A 23,014-nucleotide genomic window follows, 5' to 3' on the forward strand; every position below is an offset into this window, starting at 1 on the left:
AAAGAGGAAGGGAGAGGGAGAGAGAAGAAGGGAGGAGAGGAGAAGGGAAGGGGGAGGGGAGGGGAAAGGAAAAAGGGGGAGATGAAGAGAGGGGAGAGGAAAGGGGAGGAAAGGGAGGAGATAGGAGGGGAATGGAGGGGAGAGAAAGAAGACAAGAGAGAGAAGAAAGGGGAGAGGAAGGGAGAGGAGGGGAAGGGAGAGGGAGAGAAGAAGAGAGAGGAGGGGGAGAGGGGAAGGGAGATGAAGAAAGGAAAGGAGCAGCTGCGGTAATAAAATGCACCACTGACACTGGCATTTTGATGCTGCCAGACAGAGCAGCATCTCTTAAGGAAGAAATGAGATGGAATTGGAAGGCATTTCTTGTTCTGTCCTTTAGCAAAGAGAGGCCATGTAGCACAAAGGACAATGTTGGTTGGCCAAGAAAAAAACAGTTCATCCTAATCAAGGGGTATCCACAGTGTTTGGTGCTGACACTTGGCTATGCTAAAATTCTGTATTTGGTGCCCAAAAAATTATAGGAGAAAAAGTCAATGGAAGTCCAGATGACCAAGGACAAAGGACAAACGACACTAACAACAACCTGTGTGTGGGTATGGGTGTGTATGTGGGTGTTTTTGTATATGTGAGTGTGTAGGAGTGTGTGTGTGTGTGAGTGTATGTGTGTGCCCATGCCCAGCCACACATAGGAATATTAAAGTTAGAGGTAGATACTGTCCAGGATACAGGAGAAGCAAAATCAAAGCATTTGCCTCTTCAAAGGTAAAGCTATCTGTGTTTCAGCAGACTATTTGGCTCACTTTCTAGAGGTAGTATGGTGTAACGTGGATGGGGAGGAAGATGCCCTCAAAGTCACAGAATTTATGATCTCACGTGTGAAAGAAGGTCTAAGTTCACCTGCTCTTCCCTCTCATTTTATGGGCTGAGTCAGGTGAGGTACAGAAAAGGGTAATGACTTACCTAAGATGTACTGAGAATCAGACGCAGGATTTGAACCCAGACTCAGAGCTAGTGTTTTTCTCAACCTATTACTGTCTTTTAGAGGTAGCATGGCACAGCGTGCTAGATTCAAAGTTTGGAAAACCAGAGTTCAAATTCTGCCTCTGACACTTAACAGCTGTGCGGCCGTGAGTTAACTCTCTACCATTCTGAGTCTCAGTTTCCCCTTCTGTAAAATGGGTATAGCAATACCTGTTCTATCTCACTGGGTTATTATAAGGACAGAGTTAATAATGAACATAAAACCAGAGATTAAGAGCAAGAAGAGATCTTAGAGATTATCTACCCCAATTCCCCTCATTTTAAGGATAAGGAAAATTCATACCCATAAAGATTAAGTGACTTTCTCAAGATCACATAGGTAAGAAGTAGCAAAAGGATTTGTCCTCAAGTCCTCTGACCTAAGTCATCACCAGGACCCCTTCCAGCTCTTAATCTATGATCCTATGACCCCAAGTTCAATGTTCTTTACACTTTAACAAGGGTTTTTAACCTTTTTTATGTTGGCAACCATCCGGGCAATCTGAGCAAGCCTATAGAACCCTTCTCAAAAGGTTTTTAAATTCATAAAATAAAATACCTAGAAATAAAATTCACAAAATACATTATTTCCATTGCAAATGAAACAAATTATATTGTCATATAGTTATCAAAGTATGCGTGTATGTACGTACGTATATTTAAATTTCCAGACCCCAAGTTAAGAGCTCTACATTATATCATGTTGCCTCCCATGAAAGAGCTTTTGAAAATTACAAAGTATGATATTAACCAGATAGGAATAAGCAGGTCATGAACGCTTTCAAGGATGGTTTGCATAAAGGAAATGTCATGAAAGATATCAAAGTCAACTATGAACAAAAAAGAGAGTGATACCTCAAAAGTGAGGATGGCAGATGGCCAGATTGGCTTCTACTAGTACATAGAAATACCTGAAAGGTATCAAAGGGGCTCTCAGTTTCCTGGGGAGCTGTGCTAGGAAGGGCTCATCAGAATGTATTCACCAGAACCATGTAGGATACAAAGTTATCAATGAGTTCATATCATCAACAGTGCTGAAGGGAATGCTTGGGCTGATGAGTTGATGAAGATATTGAAATATCTATGATATAACAGTAAAGTGTTATTATTATAGAACCAATATGAAATTTGAGAGAGAAGGGGGAGAGAGAGAGAAAGAGGGAGAGAAAGGAATGGAGAGGGAGAGAGAAGCATAAACATGCATATATTGTATTATTATTGTTTCCTTTTTTACTCACACAACTCAAATTCTTGACTTTGCTTTTTCTCACATGGACACGTCTAAGTACTTTGCCCCAACTAAGCTTTGGTACCCAATGCGCATGGGTTTTGCAGAAAGATTATGAGGTTGTGTTTTTCCTAATATTCCTCAGGAAACTGCTGCCAGAGATAGCATGGAGCAATGAAAAAAGCTGGATTTGGAATCAGAGAACCTGAGTTCAAATCCATCCTCTGAAACTTACTAGCCACGTTACCTTGAGAAATCATTGAATCCTCTGGGAGTGGTTTCTCCTCAGAAAAGTGAGGCATCTAGAATAAATGACTTCTAAGTCCTCTCCTATCCCTAAATTAGTTAAACTATGAGCTTCCTTTCACCTTCATCATGTGCAGGCTTAATTTAATTCGTGTCCCTTGGTTAATCTTTTTGGTTTATCCCAGCTCTGCCAATGGGTAAATGAATGCTGCACTACATCTTAAGTTACCTATACATGGCCATGTGAAAGGTCTGATTTGGCCAGCATAAGGAGGTCCCTCCCATAAGGAACACCTTCTACCCTCTCAGATGATAATTCATCTAAAATTAGTATAGAAATCCTAGAGAGTTGCCTGAGGCATAAAGAAGGCAAATCTATATATTAGAGGATCATAAGTTTAGAACTGAGATGGACCTCGGGAATCATATGATCCAAACCTTCACTTTTACAGATGAGGAAATTAAATCTCATGGAGGTGAAGGAGCTTAGCTATGCTCAATAAGCAAACATCACAAATATGCCAGGCACTAGGGATGTGCAACAAAAAATAATGACTCACAACCTGCTCTTAACCAGTTTACAATCTATGATCATATGGATATTATCAAAGGTGGGATTTAAAGACAGATATTTCCAACTCCAAATCCAATACTCTATCTCCACATGTCCAGCTGCATCTCATAATATCTCTGTAGAAGAGGAAAAAAAAGTTGCTTGTTCTACAAGAGCAGCCCCATAACTATATTTCTGTTGCCACTGTAGTGCATCTAACACAGAAGCAGCAACTCCCCATCCTTCATAACATGCTCATACCTCCCCCACCCTTCTCTTTCCTTTTTCTGAGTGACAGACTCAAAAACCCAACATCTTACTTTGGAATTAGAGAGTCCATAAAATCCTCTGCGCCCCGCCTCTCGTAGCTAACTGAGGTCAGATCCCGGATCTTATTTCCCCAATCTCAAATTGACACACTTAGGCAATTTTGTAGTCATAGAAAAGATGAATAGGTTTATCAAGCGCTGACTACAAGCCGGCAATACAGACGACAAGAGAAGACGGCATTGAGTTACAATGGGAGAGGAAATGAAACCATCGTTACCTCTCTTCAGGCAGTAATCAGCAGTCAGGGAGAAAAAGACAGCAAGTCAGTCTCCTCTGAGCCTCAAATTGCTAAGAACAACTGCCTGGCTTTTATTTCATTTTATTTTCTAGCTTCTTCCCTACTAGCTGTGAGTGGGGAGGAGGGAGAAAGGGGGGGCGGTGATGGGAAGAGGAGCAAAGAAGATTTTTACCTGATCCACTTGGCGATTTATCAGAGAGGTTGTCCCTCTTTTCCAAGATTGGGATGGTTCAAAAGAGAACTCCCATGACTTCCTTCGTGTAAATCCTTCTCTGAACCCTCATTTCCTTTGGTTCTTAGGGAAGTCACCCTATTAGCTTCATATGCCATCCTACCCACCTCTCTTAAATTGATTGGCACAAAGAACAGTGTTGAGTGGGCTTTGCTGGTTCTCTTGAGGATAGGGCACTGATTTCATTGGACTCTGGATCACTGTCAGCAACTGAGACCTAAATATGAGCTTCATGGCTGAGATCTTCCAACTCATAATCATTCTAGTCTCAGCCCAGGTTCCTCCAGTTACTTAACAATTATTGAATATATCAGGCAGTTTCCAGTACAGACTGGTATTAAAAATAAACATGGCTTCCCCAATGAGACCATAACACGACTTATGGTAAGCTCCATTTGGGATGAAATGAATAAACACGATGAAGAAAGGGTACAGCAGGCTTATTATTCCCCAGTCTCATTAATCATTCCAATGTTAATGATGCATCCACACAGTTTTGTTCAGCACCTTGGTTTTGCCATGACACAGAATAATCAAGTTGTCACTGTGAAGATGAAACTTTTCTTGTTCCTTAAGAGAAAATATCTGAAAGACCAACAGGGAAGGGGTAAGGTAGAAAGAGCAGAAGGATTAAGGGGCCTGGGGAGGTAAAGCTTTCTCTTCCCCTGGGGGTCTTCAGGCAAAGGCCAGACTCATAAGCTATGTTGGGAAGAGATCATAATACCATAGAGGTAGAGATGAAAGCGACCTTAGAGGCCAGCTAGTCCTCCAACATCATCATCATCATCTTTCTGAAATGCTTTAAGGTTTTCAATGCACTTGAGAATGCTCATTTTTTCCTCACAACTACCCAGTGAGATGAGTACTACTGTTACTCCGTTATACAGATGAGGAAATTGAGACATAGGTTAAGCGACTTGCTCATAGTCATACAGTCTGAGGCTGGATTTGAATTTAAATCTTCCTGATGCCAGACCCAGCGCTCTAACCACTGAGACATCTAGCCACCCGTAGATCAGGAAGCTGACTCAGAAAGGTCAAGTGACTTGTAGGTCATGAAATTGAGACTTGAAGAGGTCAAGGTCGCAAAAGTAACAGAGAGAGAAGAGCACAAGTCATGCCACTTTACAATAAGCCTCCATATAAGGTGTAAACCCATTTCACATCTATATTTGCCTTCCATTCATCTAATTTTTGCATCAGGCCCACCAAAAAACAGATAGAGTCTACCTTATTGCAGACTCCAGAGGCCAACAAAAGGACAGCAGACTAGGAAACCACTTCTTTCTCCCAAGGAATGCAATGCACTTTCCCCAAGGTCAGTGGTTGGTGGAAAATTCTACATGGCAATGGGTTCTCATTATATTCTAAGTACCTGTGGGGGACGGTTCATATTTAGAATTCCACTACCTCCAGAGATATAGTGTGTCAAAGGATATCTTTCCCTGCCTTATAACAATGTATGGAATAAAGATTTTTACAGACACGCATTCTAAATTGTAATAAAATAGGTTTTTTTGCCATGACACTTACATTACTGTGGGACAAAATCAAAATTTGAATGCAAAGCCCTTCTCTCCAAGTCCAGGACTCTTTCTCATCCAGGAGGTTCTTGTTCATGAATGGGATCCATCACCTCTGAGGTCCCTTCTCATGTTGAAATGCTATGATTAAGAATTTTATTTCTTTAAACCAGTATTCAAATACCAACTTGGCTACATACTAGTTGTGTGAATATAAAAAAATCACTTAACCTAAAATACTCTTAGATTTGCATCTGTAAAATGAGGTGGTTAAACTCCATGGCTTAGAGAAGGAAATGGCAAAACATTCTAGTATCTTTGCCAAGAAAACCTCAATGGGGTCATGAAGAGTTGGACCTTACTGAAAGGATTCAACAAAGACTCTATGGCCTCCAAGATCACTTTCAGCTCTAAATCTGTGATTCTATGAAGATGATACAGGATCAGCAGGCCCATATTTCTTCCCTTACACCAGCCTCCAAACACATGATTGAGTAAAGGCCATGGACTCAGGACCTAGACAAAAGTGGATGGGCTAGCAATATACCTCCTTTTAACAAGTTCAATAGTCTCTCTCTCTCTCTCTCTCTCTCTCTCTCTCACACACACACACACACACACACATACATGTGTATACATACATGTATACATGTGGCATCATAGGCATATGTATATGTATGTATTGTGTGTATATGTATATATTTTTGCTTTCCTCATTAACTTCTACTCTTGTTAAGTCCATATGGTGCTCAGTTTTAGAAACTAGAAACTATTACTCCAAACTCAAGGAATTATGGAATAGAGCTGGAATAACTTTTGAGGGTTCCAAGTCTAACTTCATCATTATATACACTGGGTTTCTGAAGTCCGTGGAGGTTAAGTATTAGGAAGTCATACATTTTTAGTATGAAGTAATGTCAGAAGCCAACTAGTCCATCTCCTTATTTACAGATAAGGCAAGCAAGATCGCAAAATGAAGGCACTTTTTCAGAGTCACATCAGGAGGGAGGGGCAGAATGAGAATTGAAACTCAAATGCTCTGATTCCCAACCTCTTGCTTTTATCTACTGGACCACTCTTTCCTGAGTTTGAATCAGTGTGGATGTTGACTAAGCAACATTCTCAACTCCCCTAGCTATAAATGATTAAAAGTTTCATTAGATATGAATCTTTTTTGAATTACTTATCACCCAAAAGGCTGAGTAATTAGTTCTAATGACTAAATATAACCAACACTGCAAAAACCACACTGAGCATGATTCTCCTGGCAAAAGGAGCCCATGGGGAACACATGCCCGCCATGCAAACAAATATGTATGTACATGTGAAAGGGATTTGGAAGAGGTAACCATTTCTTCCCCAGGTCACATCACCTAATGCATAACATTTGTAACATTTCTGAAAAAAAGAGCAGGTACATAAATCATGTTTATAATCGTGTATTATCCAGGCAATAAAATATTACTAATTTGGAATTTGTGAAAATACTAAGTCATGATTTTTAATGAAAGAATATGTGAGAAATTATCTATACATGATTATGTAATACATGTGCATACTTTTGTATATTTGATCTCATCATAACAAGGAAATACCAGTGAAGAAATCCTCTATAGCAATGCAGATGGCTGCCTGCCCTGCCTAGAGGTCTAAAGAGCAGTATGGAACAGAGAGGTTTAGTGATTTATCCAGGATCATACAGCTAGTATTGCCAGAAGAAAGACTTAATGCCATGTATCTAGACAGATATACACATATGCTACACATAGGTGATATGTGTGCATGTATATTATATACATATAATATACATACACATACACATGTATATGTAGAGACAGTCACATTCGGATGTATGCCTTCAGTTATGCATATTTGCATATACATGTATATGTAAATACATATGTGTGTATGTGAATAGGCAACACATTACAGTGGAAAGAGCACTGGATTTGTAGTCAAAGGCTTCCCCAGTGTTTTGTGTCACTGACTTGTGTCATTTTCATGAAGTCATAATTTCCCCAAACGTTAGTTTTCTCAACTATTAAGTGAAAGGTCAGACTAAATGCCCTCTGATACCCCTTTGGCATCTAAATCTATTGTTCTGTATTGATGTCAACATCAATATAGATATACATATTTACAGAGATGATAGATGACGGCAAGAGAAAGAGAGATGATGGATGATAGAAACAGAGATAGAAAGAGAGATGAGATGGAGATAGAGATGAAAGTAGATATGTATGTGGATTTAGATTATGTAGAAGCAGAGATAGAGACATAGAGATATGGATATGGATCATATAGATATAAAAGTATATAGATGGAAAGAATTATAAAATAAATGATATAACTAGAGTTAGATTCTACAGATACAGGCAGAGATACCCAACATATTTTCAACCATACGTCATTTTAGAATTATTCGAGACAGTATATAAATACTAATTCTCTACTACATAAAAGGTCTCCAATTTTTACAATGTGGATATTACTTCCACTCACACAAATCACGATGTTCTTGCACCCTAAGAATTGCTACGACACATAACGTCTCTGTGGTCAACCCGATGATGGCACATTTCAGGACTGGCAGAGTTTGTCCGTGGAACCGGTGATCTTACAGGGGTTGCACCTTCTTCCCTTCTACTTTGTCATTCCAACAGAGCTTTCCCAAAGTAGGCATCAGAAAGTAAGACTTCATTAGCAATTATTATATAAATAATAACTCCCATAGACAACACCAGATACTTTGGTTCTTTCTTGTTTTCAACTGTGAGTAGTTTATCCATCAATGAAGGTCACAACTTCCCCATGCTTTCTCATAGAGAAGGCAACAGGGTACAAGAGGAAGAACACCAAGTGGGGAGTCAAAGGACCTAGATTCAAATCTCACTTCTGATATTAACTCCCAGTGTAACCTTGGACAAGTCCCTTAACTTCCCTGGGTGCCAGTTTCATCATCTGTAAAATGAGGGTATTGGACTAGGTGAGATTCTAGCCTAGGACTATGATTCTATGATTCTGCACAATTTCAATCCATGATTTCTTTAAATTCTAAAGAGGATCAATCCAAAGTGCTAGAGGCCTTCATTTGGTTCTTTCAACATGCAGAGGGTAGCAGCATAATAACCATTCTGACAATCTGGTCTTGCTTTCAAAAAATATTGGTCTATTGACTCATTCTTACTCAATCACTGTACTGCTTCCTTTTTCTGTCATTGTGGAACATATAAATGTGAATTGTTAATGTAGGCAACACAAAAACAACAGCTCACACATATAGTGTTTAATGTTTTATAAAACATTTTCCTTACCCAAACTCTCAATTAGCAAAATTACACACACACACACACACACACAAACACACACACACACACATACATACCATTTTAACAATGAGAAAACTCATGCTCAAAGGTGTTGAAGGAATTTCAAGGTCACGCATTGGTCTACCTTGGACTCAAATCTAAGTCATCTGACTCTCTGTCCACTTTCCTTTCCACTACACTAGATTGCCTTTGGATAAACAATAAACAATGGAGGATTGAAAGCACTTAATGAATCAAAAACCTAGGCAGGTGGGAGAAAGCTATAAATAAACCATGTTCTCTGGGAAGTTCTAAGTTGAGATGAGAAAAGAAAAGAAGCAGTAGCCTCCTTTCCTCCTAGGCAGAGAGCCTAATTTGTAGAACTGACTTTAACTGCTGGAACTTAAATCTGATGGCTCATCCAACTATAGAGAAAAGTTAAGAAGAACAAACAAAATGATATGGAAATTGACATGGATGGTCTAGAAATAGTTTGCTTAGAAAATTAATAATGTAAACTCTCACCATGGGTAGAAATGCCATGGGTCCTCTCAAAGGTTATGCCAGGGAAGTACAAGTTCTAACTCATTCTTCTAATTCAATACAATTTTACATCCTTCTAATTTATACATTTTCAGATAGTTGCTGTATGCAAGGCATGGCACTGAGGATTGGACATATAAAGATGAAAGAAAACCCCAAATTTAAGGAACATACTACCTCTGGTGGGGAACATAACATGAACACATAAAAATAATAGAAGGCAGATTATATTAATGACAGAAAAGAATATATCCACAGGAAAAAATGATGAGATTGGGAATACTTTTAGCTTGGGCTTTCAGGGACAGCTTCATAATGAAGGTGGCTCCTCATCTGAGTCATTAAGGGAGAGAAAGGTTGTCAGAGGTGGCGATGAGGAGAGATACTTTCTAGGCAGGGAGGATAGGCTAGTGAATGAATGAAGATGGAAAAGAACAACTTTAGCACAATAAAGAACTGGTGGGTCAGTTTGTCTAGATTAAAAAGAATGTGAAGAGAAAAACCTTAAAGAAGTGAATAGCAGAGGATCTTATATGGTAGGTTAAGAAATCTAAGCTTCCCTCCCATAGGCAATTTAAAAAAAAAACTTTCAATTTTTGACTAGGTAAGTGACATGGTCAGGTGTGTATTAGGAAAACTATCACTGAAGACTGGATTTGAGATGAGATAGATGGTAGGAAGCAGGACCAGCTGTTTTAATAGGCCAGTAGCAGAAGAAAAGAGAAAGGGAACTAGGGTAATATTTAAGTAGAGAAGAAAGATCAAATTCAAGAGATGTTGAGGAGATAGATAGGAGAGTCACCATGATTGACACAGCTAATGGGATTGAGGCATAAGGAAGACAAAGAAGTCAAAAGTGGCTCTTGGGTTTCCAGTCTGGACAAGTAAATAGCAAAAGCTTCGAACCTGGATATAGGCACCAATTCCCAAAACTAGCTGAGTCCAGAGAGGTTCACCACCAGGCTGTCAGGGGGCATAGGAATTTTTTGTTCTCAGAAACTCATGAAGGCAGTCTATGAAGACATCTCCTGAACTGGCAGATCAATGTCTAGGAAATCATAGATCCTGGAAGTACCAAAGCAAGTTACCAAAATGTTAGGATTAAACATTTTTCTCTATTTCAGAGGACTTTTTAAAAACACTTACCAACATCCCTTTATATACACAGTGTCAAATATAAGTTATCCTTGTTTATTAAGTGAAACAGATTCTCTGCTTGGCAACACCTTTTGTAGTCATTAGCTTTATTTATGATGGGTGACTGAAAATAAAATCTGCTTTAAGCTATCCACTAATTTGAAGTTTTACTAGGTCAAGTTGGCCTTTCAGTCTAAATGCAATTCAATTCCAAGTCCAAAATTTAAAAAGTAATTATTTCCTTAACTAATTATTCCCTCAAACCCCAAACCAAATAAATGTATATTTACAATGATTTATAGTTTAAGGAGGATTTCTAAATGCAATATATCTAAAATAATTTGTCCTTTAGCACAATGCCTGGTACACAGTAAAAGCTCAATAAAAGCTTATTTTTGGTTGGTTTCTCTCTCTGCCCCCCCCCTTTCCTTATTCACATCTAGATTTGTACATTTCTTTTTGTTTTTATGTCATCTTTGGTGAATATATTTTTCTTCTAGCTCTTCCTTCATGTCAGTATGCTTTTACATTATAGTAGCATTGGGGACAATTCACTTAGGCCCTCTCCTTTTTCTTTGTTTCAAAAAATGTTTTTCAGGGCAATAAATCAAATGTAAGCATGTATTTGCTTTTGCAAAGCTCTTCCTGAAAAGAAGGAAAAGGGGCCTTATGGTTTGTTAAAGAGTAAAAAATGAGTTTCAGATCTTCCCTATTGTCTAGAGAAAAAAACTGTAATGACAATTATGGCTATCTAGCTCTTTTTCTATGTTCTTATTTTATCAGAGGTTTAATTTTGTGAATAAGGTTATCAGTGCTACCAAAGCAATTCCAAAAGAATGCAAGTTCATTGAGGATAGGGCTGCTTATTGTTTTGTTGGTGGTAGTGGTGGTGTTGATGGTGGTGGTGGTGGGGGGGGTGGTGATGGTGTTGATGGTGGTGGTGGTGGTGTTGGTGGTGGTGGTGATGGTGGTGATGGTGGTAGTGGTGGTGGTGGTGGTGGTGGTGATGGTGGTAGTGGTGGTGGTGGTAGTAGTGGATTTTGTTATTTTGGCTTTGTGTCCCCCGTATTCAGCAAGTGCCTGGCATGTGATAGGGGTTTAATAAATGTCACTTGGCTTGATTAGATTGGATTGAGCAATGCCATTCTCCATAACAGACCAAAGGCTTGCTGCTCTTAAGGATATGTTCCTGGAGTCCACAATCTGCATGATCTGCATCAAATCCTTATGCTTCCCACTTACCAATTGCAAGAATCATGTTCACCAAGTCCCAAATACAGTGATTTTATGTGTTGTCCTCTCTGTTGATCCACCAAACATCCTGCGATGTCTTCATCTACATAGTCTTAGTAGATCTTTTGCTCTCAATATTGACATTCCATAATGAAAGGATCATTGTCATGTAAATACAACTACGATGCAAAAATTCATGAGTTGATGAGCCAGTGTATAAACCAGATGGGCCAATATCTGTATCTCCTTTCCCACTTTAATGCTTACTAAGGATATAGAGGATATAGGATATAGAGGAATGCAGAGGGGAGAAGAAAGAAACAGTAAAACACATATCCAACCCATCTATTAGCATTCTCCTTCATGTAATATGCATTCCAGCCAAAGTGACCTTACTATTCCCATCATACAACATTCCATTTCTCACTCCATGCCTTTGCATAGACTTTCCCCCATTTCTAGAATTTCTGTCCCACACTACCTCTTAGAATCCCAAGCTACCTTCCAGGTTCAAGTCAAGTGCTACCTCCCACCAAAAACCTCATCTGATGCCTCTAGTTCCTTGTGCTCTCCTCCCATGAATTGCTCTGCATATATTTTTATTTAATTTATTAATTCATATTAATAGCATCATCTTAACTTTAAAGTATAATATTAATTTATTTAACTTTGTTTTCTATGTAGTCCTTCTAACAGAATGTAAGCTTGGTGAAGGAAGGAACTACTCATTTTCTTTTGCATTCCCAGAGGCTAAAACCTAGGAAATATTTCTTGAAAATATATCACATTTTTATAGCTCTTTAACAAGTACAACAGACTTTATATGTATGATAGCATCTGTGCCTCCCAGCAAATATCCTGGTTTTAAAGATGAGAACACTCAAGCCCAAGAGGTTACATGACTTAACTCAGGTTCACACAGCTAGTTATGAGGCTGGATTCAAACTCAGAGCTGTTTGACTCTGAGACTAGCACTAAACTCTGCTGGTCCTTTAAGAAATGCTTATTGAACTGAAATGAACTGGTTTGCTCTAAACTAAATTGAATTGAATTGAACTGGGCACATGAGTATGAAAGGAGAACATACAGAAGTTAGCATAGTTCCCAATTCTATATCTGACCTTATTTTCACAAAGAATAATGAGTAATTGACAAATTACTTATTCAGGGCCAAAGTGTGCCAGACTGACCCTGCCTTCATTCTCGTAGGGCATGGAATCACAGCTAAATCAGGCCTGTCTTCCCCCTACAAGTCACTCAAGCCTCTGTTGTGGCCGTAACAGTAGCATAGCACCCAGTCTCTGAAGCCCTGTCATCTCATATTATCTGCCTCCAGGAAACAGTGACACTCAAATATCTGCTCCAATTCCTTATGAGAGTCACCTGCCACCTAGTCACACACCAGTCCCCTTTGAAATTGCTTAGTTTTCAGTTTCAAAGATTAGACTTCTGTGCTCTTGGCCACCCATTCAACCAGTCACCCATAACATTTAAGGTTGGAAAAATTGATTCATTCAGTTTAAATATCTATTAAATGCCTACTGTGCACCAGGCAGGCACTGAATCCCTGTATAATCAAGAGTGATTGCCCAACTCTTTTTTATGATTGAAACACCTAGAGGTTATTGAACATCCCAGTCTGGCACCCCCGACAACTGCCCTCTGTTGTATCCCCAAGACGTATTCTCTCTTTTGTGCTACACTAGAAGAGTTAAATGTATTAGGACATGGAGGAAAATTTCATGACTGATAAGTAGGATGGAAAATAATATATCAAACTTTTCCAAGTAGAAAGTTTGTAGAAAGGACAGGATGATTTAAAAAAGCTTATCAGGATCTCAGTCTTTCAAACTTGGAGGTATCTCCGTGTCTACAATACTGACAGGCAATTACTTAGATTAGAAGCAGGCAATTCTATTACCTGTGGCATAAATTGTTATAGAACTTGAAAACTTTTGTTATGCTTTATTAACAGAAATCTAGAAAAGAAAAATAATATAAACATTTGGTTTTAATATTCCTCATCCTTTCAAAAGTATTTACAATCTATTAAATTACAAAAAAATACAAAGTATCATTATCCTCACAGCTAGAATTCATATAGTTCTTTAAGGTATGAAAGCACTCGACAGATATAATCACATTTTATCTTCAAGACAACCTTAGGAGATAGGTGCTACTATTATCACCTCCATTTACAGATAAGGAAAGGTTCAGTCACTTTCTCAGGGTCACATAACTAGAGTTTGAGTAAATTTGAACCCAAATCTCCCTGACTCGAGGTCCATCGCTCTATCCACAGTGCCACCTCTAATCACAGCTTCAGCACAAGCAATAGTGATCATTTCACCTTCTAAACACAGATGGAGCCTTCAGTATGGATGTAGTCACAACAGCACTGTTGATGGTGACGAGCACGATACAGATGATGATAATCTCACATGCTTCTAGCCCTTAAGAGGCTGCCGCCAAACAACGTCATGAGGGAAGAGGGGGAGTTAGTAAAGTTTCATCATCTTCGTTTTATTTTCTTGCTGCTTTTTGTTTTGGAGGATGCCTTTGCCTCCAACCACCACCATTCAACCTTCCTGTGTAACAAAGGCTCCTGTCTCACTGGCCACCCTAGTAACTGCATCTGATAGAGTACTCCATATGCTACGTCTTGCGTCCCCCACCTGTCTGCGGGAAGAAGAGAGGAGTTTTCATTATCAGTTCTCCAAGATGAAAATTTATTCCTCGTCTTGTTTGACAGACAGGGATGAGGTGTAAAGTGACTAGAACAACATTACAGAGTTAAGTGTTAGAGCTGGGATTTGAATACAAGTCCTCTAAGGACTCTAAATCCAGGGCTCTTTGTAGTTTGCAGTTACATACAAACTATATTATATTATAGACCTAACCACATACAGGAAGAGACACTAACCTGTTTACAAGCAGGCAGAAGGACCCTGACCCAGTAAAGAGTCTCATTAATGGATATTTAAAAGTGATTGATGCAGCAACACCTCCAGTAGAATTATAAAGCTGAGAGGGATCTTATATTCCATACAGTTCAATAATCTAATTTTATTGAACAGGAGGTTGAAGACTAGGGAGGTTAGATGATTCACACAAAGTCAGACAATATGAATCAGAGGCAGAATTTGAATCCAAACCTCTGATTCCAGAATTGGGGGGGGCGGGGCATGGAGGGATCTTTCCAACTTTACAGCTTCACCATGCAGATATACACAACTCAGGAAATATGCTGACTTGGAGAACAACCCTGATAACTGTAAAGGGGGTGGGGAGGCGTCAAACTTTATGATACTCAGAATGAGTCAGAACTATGATCAAAGGTCATCATGGTTAGAGTTGGGACCTCTTTGGGTGTCACAGACCCCCATGAGAAGCCGATGAACCCTTTCTCAAAATCATGTTTTTCAAGTAATTGAAAGAAATACTAAATTCCAGGTAGAAGTTAGTAAAAATAAATATTCAGTTGTCCCATCCAAGCACAGAACCCCTAAAATGTGTGGAGGCACCTGATGGCACAGTGGATGCCATTCTGGGTCTGGAGTCAAATATTCCTGAGTTCAACTCCAGTCTCCCTCACCAGCTGTGTGACCCTGGGGAAGTCATTTAGCCTCCTGTTTGTCTCAGTTTACTCAACTGTAAAATGAGAATAATGATAGTTCTGACCTTGGAGGATTGCTGTAAGCATCAAATGACATAATATTTGTGAAAAAGCACTCAGCACAGTGCCTGGCACATAGTAAATGCTATATAAATGCTTTTCCCCTTTCCATTCCCTATTGATCTCAGTTTAGAAACTCTTGGTTTATAAATAAAAAATGGAAGCCTGGAGAGAAGAAATGATTTTGACCAAGTCAACATAGATAGCAAGGGGGCAGAACAGAGACCTGAACCCAGATGATCTCATGCCCTTCTGCCACACTCTAAGATTTTGATAAGGGCTGTGAAAGATGGACTACTGGGCCTGTGCTTCATACTCTACCTATGATTTATTCAAACCATTCCAAAAACAAATGGGGAGGCAAACAAATCCACAAGTCAGTAAGGACTTGATGTGGATGCCAAACCTCACAGGAGGGCACCAGAGCAGGAATCCCCCAGCTGAGTTTCAGCATTCCCATTCAAACTCAGTCTCACTATTTGTGTAGGTAAGTATTTGCAATGCCTGTGAAGTCCCTAAGCCTATTAAATCCCAAACACAAAAGACAAAGGCTTTACAATAAACACAAATTAAAGAGAAAGAGATTAGAGTGCTAGTGACAAAGGAGAAGAAAGATTAGCCTGTGTGCTGGAGAGGTGGAAAGGATTACTAAAGAGGCCTGAGGAGTGAGGACAGCTAGGGAGAAGTTTCTTCAGTAGTTTGCCCAGAGGGTGAGTCAGCACACTGGCAAATATCATTTCTGAAATTCAAAGCCTCTAATAGAGGGAGACATTAATTAGATCAGTCCCTGATAAACAATCATCTCTGAAACTCCAGAAACCTGTAATCCAAGGCTAGGGACAAGGTAGCCTTTGTAAACTAAAACTTCTTAAACTTACATGTCAGTTAAAACTGCAGAAACCTACCCACGTTTATCAAGACAGGAGCCAAAAGATCAGGTCTACTTTGGGCATAGAGTTGTCCTCTGTTCAATAACCTTCAGAACCTTGGAGAGTTCACTCCCTTCTCCCCATTAAAAGGTACTAAGCAGACCAGAATCCAATGTAATCAGACACTTGATATCTCCCTTAAGTGAAATTGTGCAAATAATATGATTACCAATTATTATATATATTATTGTAACATTATTAATTAATCGTAACAGCTGACATTTATAGCACCTACTCAGACTGTTGTGAAGATCAGCTAATAGAATATGTAATGTGCTCTGAAAACCATAAAAGCACAAAATAAATGATAGGCATTATTATATAAGGCGTTATATATTATATAAGGCGTTAAGCTTTGCAGAGCACATCACCCACAATTATCTCTGTTTAACCCTTTGTTTAAAAGGTTTGTTTAGCCTTTTGTTTAGCCAAAATACATTTCTCCCTGTTCTGACCTCAACAATGAATTCAGTGGTTCTTCTTATAAATTCCTCAAGCCAATGAGAGAAGTTCTACAGTTATTTATGATCCCTATCGTATAAACGAGGCAACTGAGACTGGGAGGTCCTCATAACCTGCACATTAGATACAGGTACATTGGATAAGGAGCCCAGAGATTCAGGTTTTACTTCTGGCTCTGCCACTGGTGATGGGGATGCAAAGACAGAGATGATGCTGTTTGCTTTCAAGAAATAGCAAACAATGAAGGAAATACATCTACACAAAAACTTTAATACCTGGCGAAATGGTGTGTTGTGGAAAGAGCACTGTATTGGGGGGGGGGAAGGTCTGAGTTTGAATACTGGCTTTGTTATGGTTTTAGGCAAGCCATTTAACCCTTCTGATCCTCAGTTTCCATATCTGTAAAATTAGGGCATTGGACTAGAAACTTAGAGAGCCACTGGTATTTAGCAAAAGGAACCCTGGTTCTGGAGTTGTAGATCCTGGGTTCAAACCTTGACTCTGCTAGCATCATACTAACTGTGTAATCATGGGGCCGAGCCCTCTTGGGACCTCAGTTTCTTCATCTGTACTATGAAGAGGTTAGATGACATGATCTCTAAGGTCCCTTTTAGTTCTCAATTTATGATCCATGGAATGTTGGTGCAGGTAAGTGCTAGAAAAAGCATTTAAGGAAGGAGAGACCAGTTTTGAGTAAGGAAGAAAGAGGAGAAGGAGGAGGTATAGGGAAAATGCAGAGGAGAAGCATTATGAAAGAGATGGCACCTGAATTGAACCTTGAAAGAAAGAGGCTCAGATGTATGTGGGTGGAAGAGGAAAGAATTCCCTCCAGGCCTAGAAGACAGCATGAGCAAAGGCACAGAGATCAGAGGACAGAACGAGAATAATAGATGGAGTGTAGATATGGTCTGCCTGGAAAGGAGAATATATGAAGTGACTAATATGTGATCAGCCTAGAAAAGGAGATCAGCGTCAGATCATGATGGGCTTTGAAGGCCACATTCATAAGAATATTTCTTATTTGGAATGTGATAGGGATCAATTAAAGATTGGTGTGTAGTGGAGTAACATGCAAAATTAAAGAAGTATATTAGGAAAAGAAATCCGAGAATATGTGAAAGATGGCTTGAAAAAGGGACAGACTCATCCTTTTCAGAATGTCAGAGTCAAAAGAGGCAAGAATACCAAAGAAACATAGAAATAACATGGATAGAATTAGAAGGAATTTTTGAGATAATCCAGCCCAACCTCCTCATTTTACAGGTGAGGAAAGTGAGACTCAATGAAGTTAGCAAGTGGAAAAGCAAGGGTTTGAACCCAATTTCTGCGACTCTAAATCCAATATACTTTCCACTGAACCACACTGCCTCTACAATTAGCCCATTAATCCATGAGGGAAGAGATAAAAGCATGCACAATGGTAGCTGCAGGGGGAGTTCAGAGGAAGGGATATTTTTGAGTTAGAATCAAAAGGAATTGTCAACTGAATGGACATAATAGATAAGAAAAAAGATCAAATAGGTCTCAAGTTATGTGCCTGGGTAAGAAGGAGGAAAGTTGACCAGAAGAAATATAGGTTTGAGGGAAAAGATGTTGAAGTTGAGGGAACTTCTTTGTGACTCATTTTCTTTATATATAAAAAGGGCACTAGCTGACCTATCTCTTCAATCTCTTCCAGATTTAACATTTTGTGATTCTAAGAAGCAAGGGAAGGTATAAGGACACCTAAACTTCTGTTCACACAGTCCCTAGAAGGTACTGGTCTCAAAGGCAGATTTCCTAACTCACAGAACTGTTCCCTTTCCCATTTCAATATGATTTAGGAAGAAAAAGACACCAAGATTTCATTGGTGACTATCACCATTCTTTTTTTTCTGCAATCACAGTCTCCCAACCCATATCAACTAATTACAGTAAGTACATTCTTCCAGGTCATCAAAAATCATAATCTCTATGTAAAACCAGAGCCATAAAGTAAGATCCTGCTGGAACACACCAATGTCCCAGATTCTACCAATGTCTCTGCCCCTATTATCGCTTTAGATATACCAACATAGGTCATGGTTGAAGCACCTCAAACACCTCAAAGAAGGGTCAGAGAGTGGTGCATTCTATAACGTCCCAAGTAGCCCATCCCAGATTTCTGAAATGTAGTAAATTACTATTTTACAGTCACCAAAGAAGAGGTATTGTTACCATGCTAAGAAAACCAGGTTAGCTGAGCTGGGAGTGGAGTGGGAAGAAAGGGATGGAGGGGCAAGATTTCACTTGACAATATCCCTTGGGAGTTCATTGGCCTCTTTATCATGGTAGGGCTGCCCACAGCCCTAAAACAAAAGCAGAGAGTAGCGGGCCATCTAGGCTAACAATAGTTAAATAGGTCTTTTCTATTGCTGTTCCAAGTCCCCTCTGTTTTGGAGGCATACAACTGTGGGGGGCTCCCTGTGTTGTATAGATCCCTGGGAAAATTTCATGTAATGAGCCTTTTATATGAGCTAACCAAGGTCTTGGCAGAAAGGACTCAGTGAAGAATTTGGGTATAATGATATTTTGTCACCAGTTATATGACAAGCTGTATCCCTGGCAATACCTATTTTCTTGGATGTTTCCATATGCAAAGCCACAGGTTGTAGGACTCTGACATGCAATATACTCTGCATAATTTTTATAGCTTGCATAAATTATTACTTAGCCAGAGTAAATAGGCACCTGTCCTCAAGATATTTGAAAATACTCTTTAAGTTGGTTTCATGATAATAATGAGCATGGGAGGGTATGATTCAATTGAAAAAGAACAGAAGGTTAACAGAGATAGAATCATTTTCAAATACATCTCTTTTTCCTGATTGACTTGGTTGATGTGATCATCTGGGGAATGCTTTGAAAGAAACATCTTAGCCTTCCACAAGCCCCTCTGCCCTCCTTCCATTGTCACTATCACCCCCAACACCACCCCAACCTGTGACAAATCACCACACACATGACTTTGATGTGCAAAATAGTGGTTAAGTAACAACTGCCCTAGATCTTTGTCAGCAGGGGCAGAATCTAGAATAACTAAATCAGAGCCCTAGATGAATCTGCTCATCAATGAGGGCCTGGGAGTCCACACATGTGCCTATGTCAATGCTGGGTTTTAGTCATGCCAGAAAATGGGATGAATAATTATATGGTTAAACACATTCCAAGGGGATTTGAGATGTCAGTGTTCACCTTGAAAAGGGTGTATTACCTGATGTGGCTGTGAGCTGGACCATCTGCTGTAGGAAGGAGCACCTGAAGTCTTGCTGGCCGAGGTCCTCTAGAAAAGAGAGAAAAAAACCCAGGCCTCTGTTAGCCAGAACAGTGCAGAACAAAAACACATACTTTAGCTTCACATCACATTCCTGTAGTCTCAGAAAGTAAGCTGAATTACTTGATCCCAGTCTTGGATTAGAATTATTATTGGGCTAACTGGCTGGTCAATCCTTCATTCCATCCATTCTTTTTCTCTCCCTTCCTCTGTCCCTTCGTCCCTTCCTATTTATTATCATTACTCTACATGTTATACTTACTATCACTACCATAACCTTTCAGATCTATTCCCCTTTCCTAGAATTCTCTCTTTTTGTCTTCCCCACACATCAATTCTGCCCATTCTTCAAGGTCCAACTCAAGAGGAAAGTACACTAGGGAGCGAGTGTGGCAGTGGAGTGAGTGATGAACATGAAAGCACAAAGACTCAAGTTAGGATCCTGACTCTGCCACAGAATACCTGTGTGACTTTGGTCAGGTCACTCCTAATAACCCACAAATATACACACATGCTGATATATACATACAAAAGATAAAATAAGTAAGTGAGTGAAAATGTGGCTTGGTGGGAGCAAGTACCTGAGTCAACAGAAGGGTTTAGAGTTGGAACTGTAGGAGTCATCCAGCCCAAACCCTTCTATTTATGAACACAGAAATATAAGTTTGAAGCGGGGGTGTAATTAATCTAAGATCATGTGGGAAATAAATAGCAATGCCACAGTTCAAACACTCTGACACCAAATTCATTTCTATTGCTGCTACATCTCTCCTGCCTTTCAAATAGAAGTACTCAAAAATGGTTTTAGTGTCAAAGAACATGAATCCAAGAGCTGCTCTTTTCTCCTACCTTGATGACCTCAAGCAAGTCACCTCTCCTCTCCTGGCCTATTTCCCATTCTTTAAAATGAAGGGGTCAGACTAGACCATCTCTTGGGTCCCTTCCAGCTCTAAATCTCAGGTCCTGTTAAGGTGACCAATGAGGAGAAGAGAGTGCATCACTAAGAAGAAGAAAAAAGAGAGTTGGCAGGGATCGAGTATAACTTAAAATGTGTTTGCAAGTAACTACAAAAATGAGAAAGAAATTATTTGCCAACTATGAAGCTTCCTTTCAGAGAATATTCTATCAAACAAAAGAAGAGGAAGCCACACCACAAGTAAGTCTGGATAAAGTTCCGGTCTCAATGGCTGTTCAGACACAAGACAAACTGCTAGTTGTTTCAGATAGAACAATAGCCAACCAGCTGGTTTGTGTACTTGGTCCTGAAGTCTCTCTCTCAATGTTCATACCAAGAGGGAAAAGATTTGGAAAATGTATACATTTTTAAAGGTCATGCATATGTATGTGTGTATGTGACTCCATCATCACAAGTCACAAAAATGATAACCTCTTCAAACAGACAGAAAGATAATAAATAAATAGCATTCAAGGAGGTCAACTGCCAACTGGACATCTGCTTTCAACATCTCATCACAGAAAACCACTGGCAAGTACAATCATGAGAGACATTTTGTGTTATTCAGACAGACTGAACTCTGGAAGGCGGACATTACCTCTGGGGCAATGCCTAGCTTTAGAATGACTATTATTTCAGGTGGAAAATCGTGTTCCCATTCCAAACCAAAGGGAATCAGATGGAGCCAGACTAAAAGAGCAAATGAGGTAGAAAGCAGGGATTTTTGAAAGATGCTACAGAAAGCACCATACAGAATGTCCAAACACTTCTTCCATGACAATTAAATGATCTAGACCACAAACGGGAAACATTCAACATTACATGAACATGGATCATTTTATATGATGATCTCAGGAAACAGTTATAACAAAGCACAAGTAGCTGGCAACACTTTGAAAGGTGAAAAAAGAAGCTTAATGAAGGTAGGGCAGAGGGAAGGGAGGTGAAGGAGGTGCAGTTTATTTTGAACACCAGTAAGTTAAAAGTTTCTGTACATATTCAGAACTATACAATCTCAGAACTGAAAGAAATCCCAGGGGTCACCTAGCCCAATCTCACATATGAACAAGAAATCCCCTCAAAAATACACAGGTGGAATCCACTGGAAAATCTGCAAAGATGGAAAATTCATTATCTCCCAAGGTTTTTATGAGGCTCAAAAGAGATAGTATAAAGTTTTACAAAAGTTCAGCTATTCATTGTGTTACATCCCAAGGCAGACAATTTCACTTTGGGATCACTATGTTAGGAAACGCTGCCGTTGTTGTGTTTGCTCCTAATCGTCCTTCCCTCCCCCAAGAAGAACAAGTGTAATCTCTCATCCACAGGATTGCTCCTTAAATACTTGAAGATGCTGTTTCTATAAAGTCCCATATAGGTTAAGTCTCTTATTCAGATTAAACATGGCAGGTTCCTTCAACAAATCCCCTGTGATTTCATCCTATGACGCTTGGTGAGAAAGGAAATAGAAGGTTCCATAATCTGTGGGAGGAGGTGATATGCGTGTCATTACGTAACATACACCCCCCAATCTCTAACTTGAAATTTAAATATGCATCTTTACTTTAGCCACCCTGCATACGATCAGTTACCAACACTTTTTACCTTCATTTCATATCTTGCTCCTTCTACCCTATAGCCAGGAGCCCCAGTAACAAACAACTGCTACTTATTAGCAAAGAACAGAGGATAGAAAATTAAATAGAAAAATTCAACTACCCCTTCTCTCTTTCCAATTGTGGGGAGGGGGTGGTTGAGGTTTATCTTATCAAAGGCTTAGTAAGAAAAGGAGATGAATTTATCAGTTTACTATGATGCCTGGACTTTAAACACCTTTGCAAACCTTATCCCTCAAAATCATAATCAAGAGTTAGTTTCTGGTGAAATACAAGCTTGAAGAAAGAAAATAAACATATTTTGTTTAGGGAAGGGATATAATTGCACAATTTGATTCAAAGTGGGGATGAAAAGGATTCCTGGGAAGTATCCTACCAACATGATGTATTCCATCCATAACCCCTCCCCATAGTCACTGTCTGTATGACCAAAGCATCCTTCACAAAGAAGAGCCTAAATTCTTCTAATGACAATTTAAGCCATTTTTCACACATT

The 23,014-nt window shown here is 39.4% G+C and overlaps 1 protein-coding gene across 12 annotated transcripts in view; it reads right to left on the reverse strand.

The window, feature by feature from the left end:
• RBMS3 (RNA binding motif single stranded interacting protein 3) overlaps nt 1–23,014 on the reverse strand; it is a 1,420,870-nt gene that overhangs the window by 1,141,055 nt on the left and 256,801 nt on the right. For all 12 annotated transcript variants that reach the window (XM_072650014.1, XM_072650009.1, XM_072650015.1 and 9 more), the window contains one exon: nt 19,888–19,956. In XM_072650014.1, the coding sequence (XP_072506115.1) occupies nt 19,888–19,956 (69 nt within the window). The remainder of the gene's footprint in view (nt 1–19,887; nt 19,957–23,014) is intronic.

The sequence above is a fragment of the Notamacropus eugenii genome, chromosome 3, assembly GCF_028372415.1.
Source record: "Notamacropus eugenii isolate mMacEug1 chromosome 3, mMacEug1.pri_v2, whole genome shotgun sequence".
NCBI lineage: Eukaryota > Metazoa > Chordata > Mammalia > Diprotodontia > Macropodidae > Notamacropus > Notamacropus eugenii.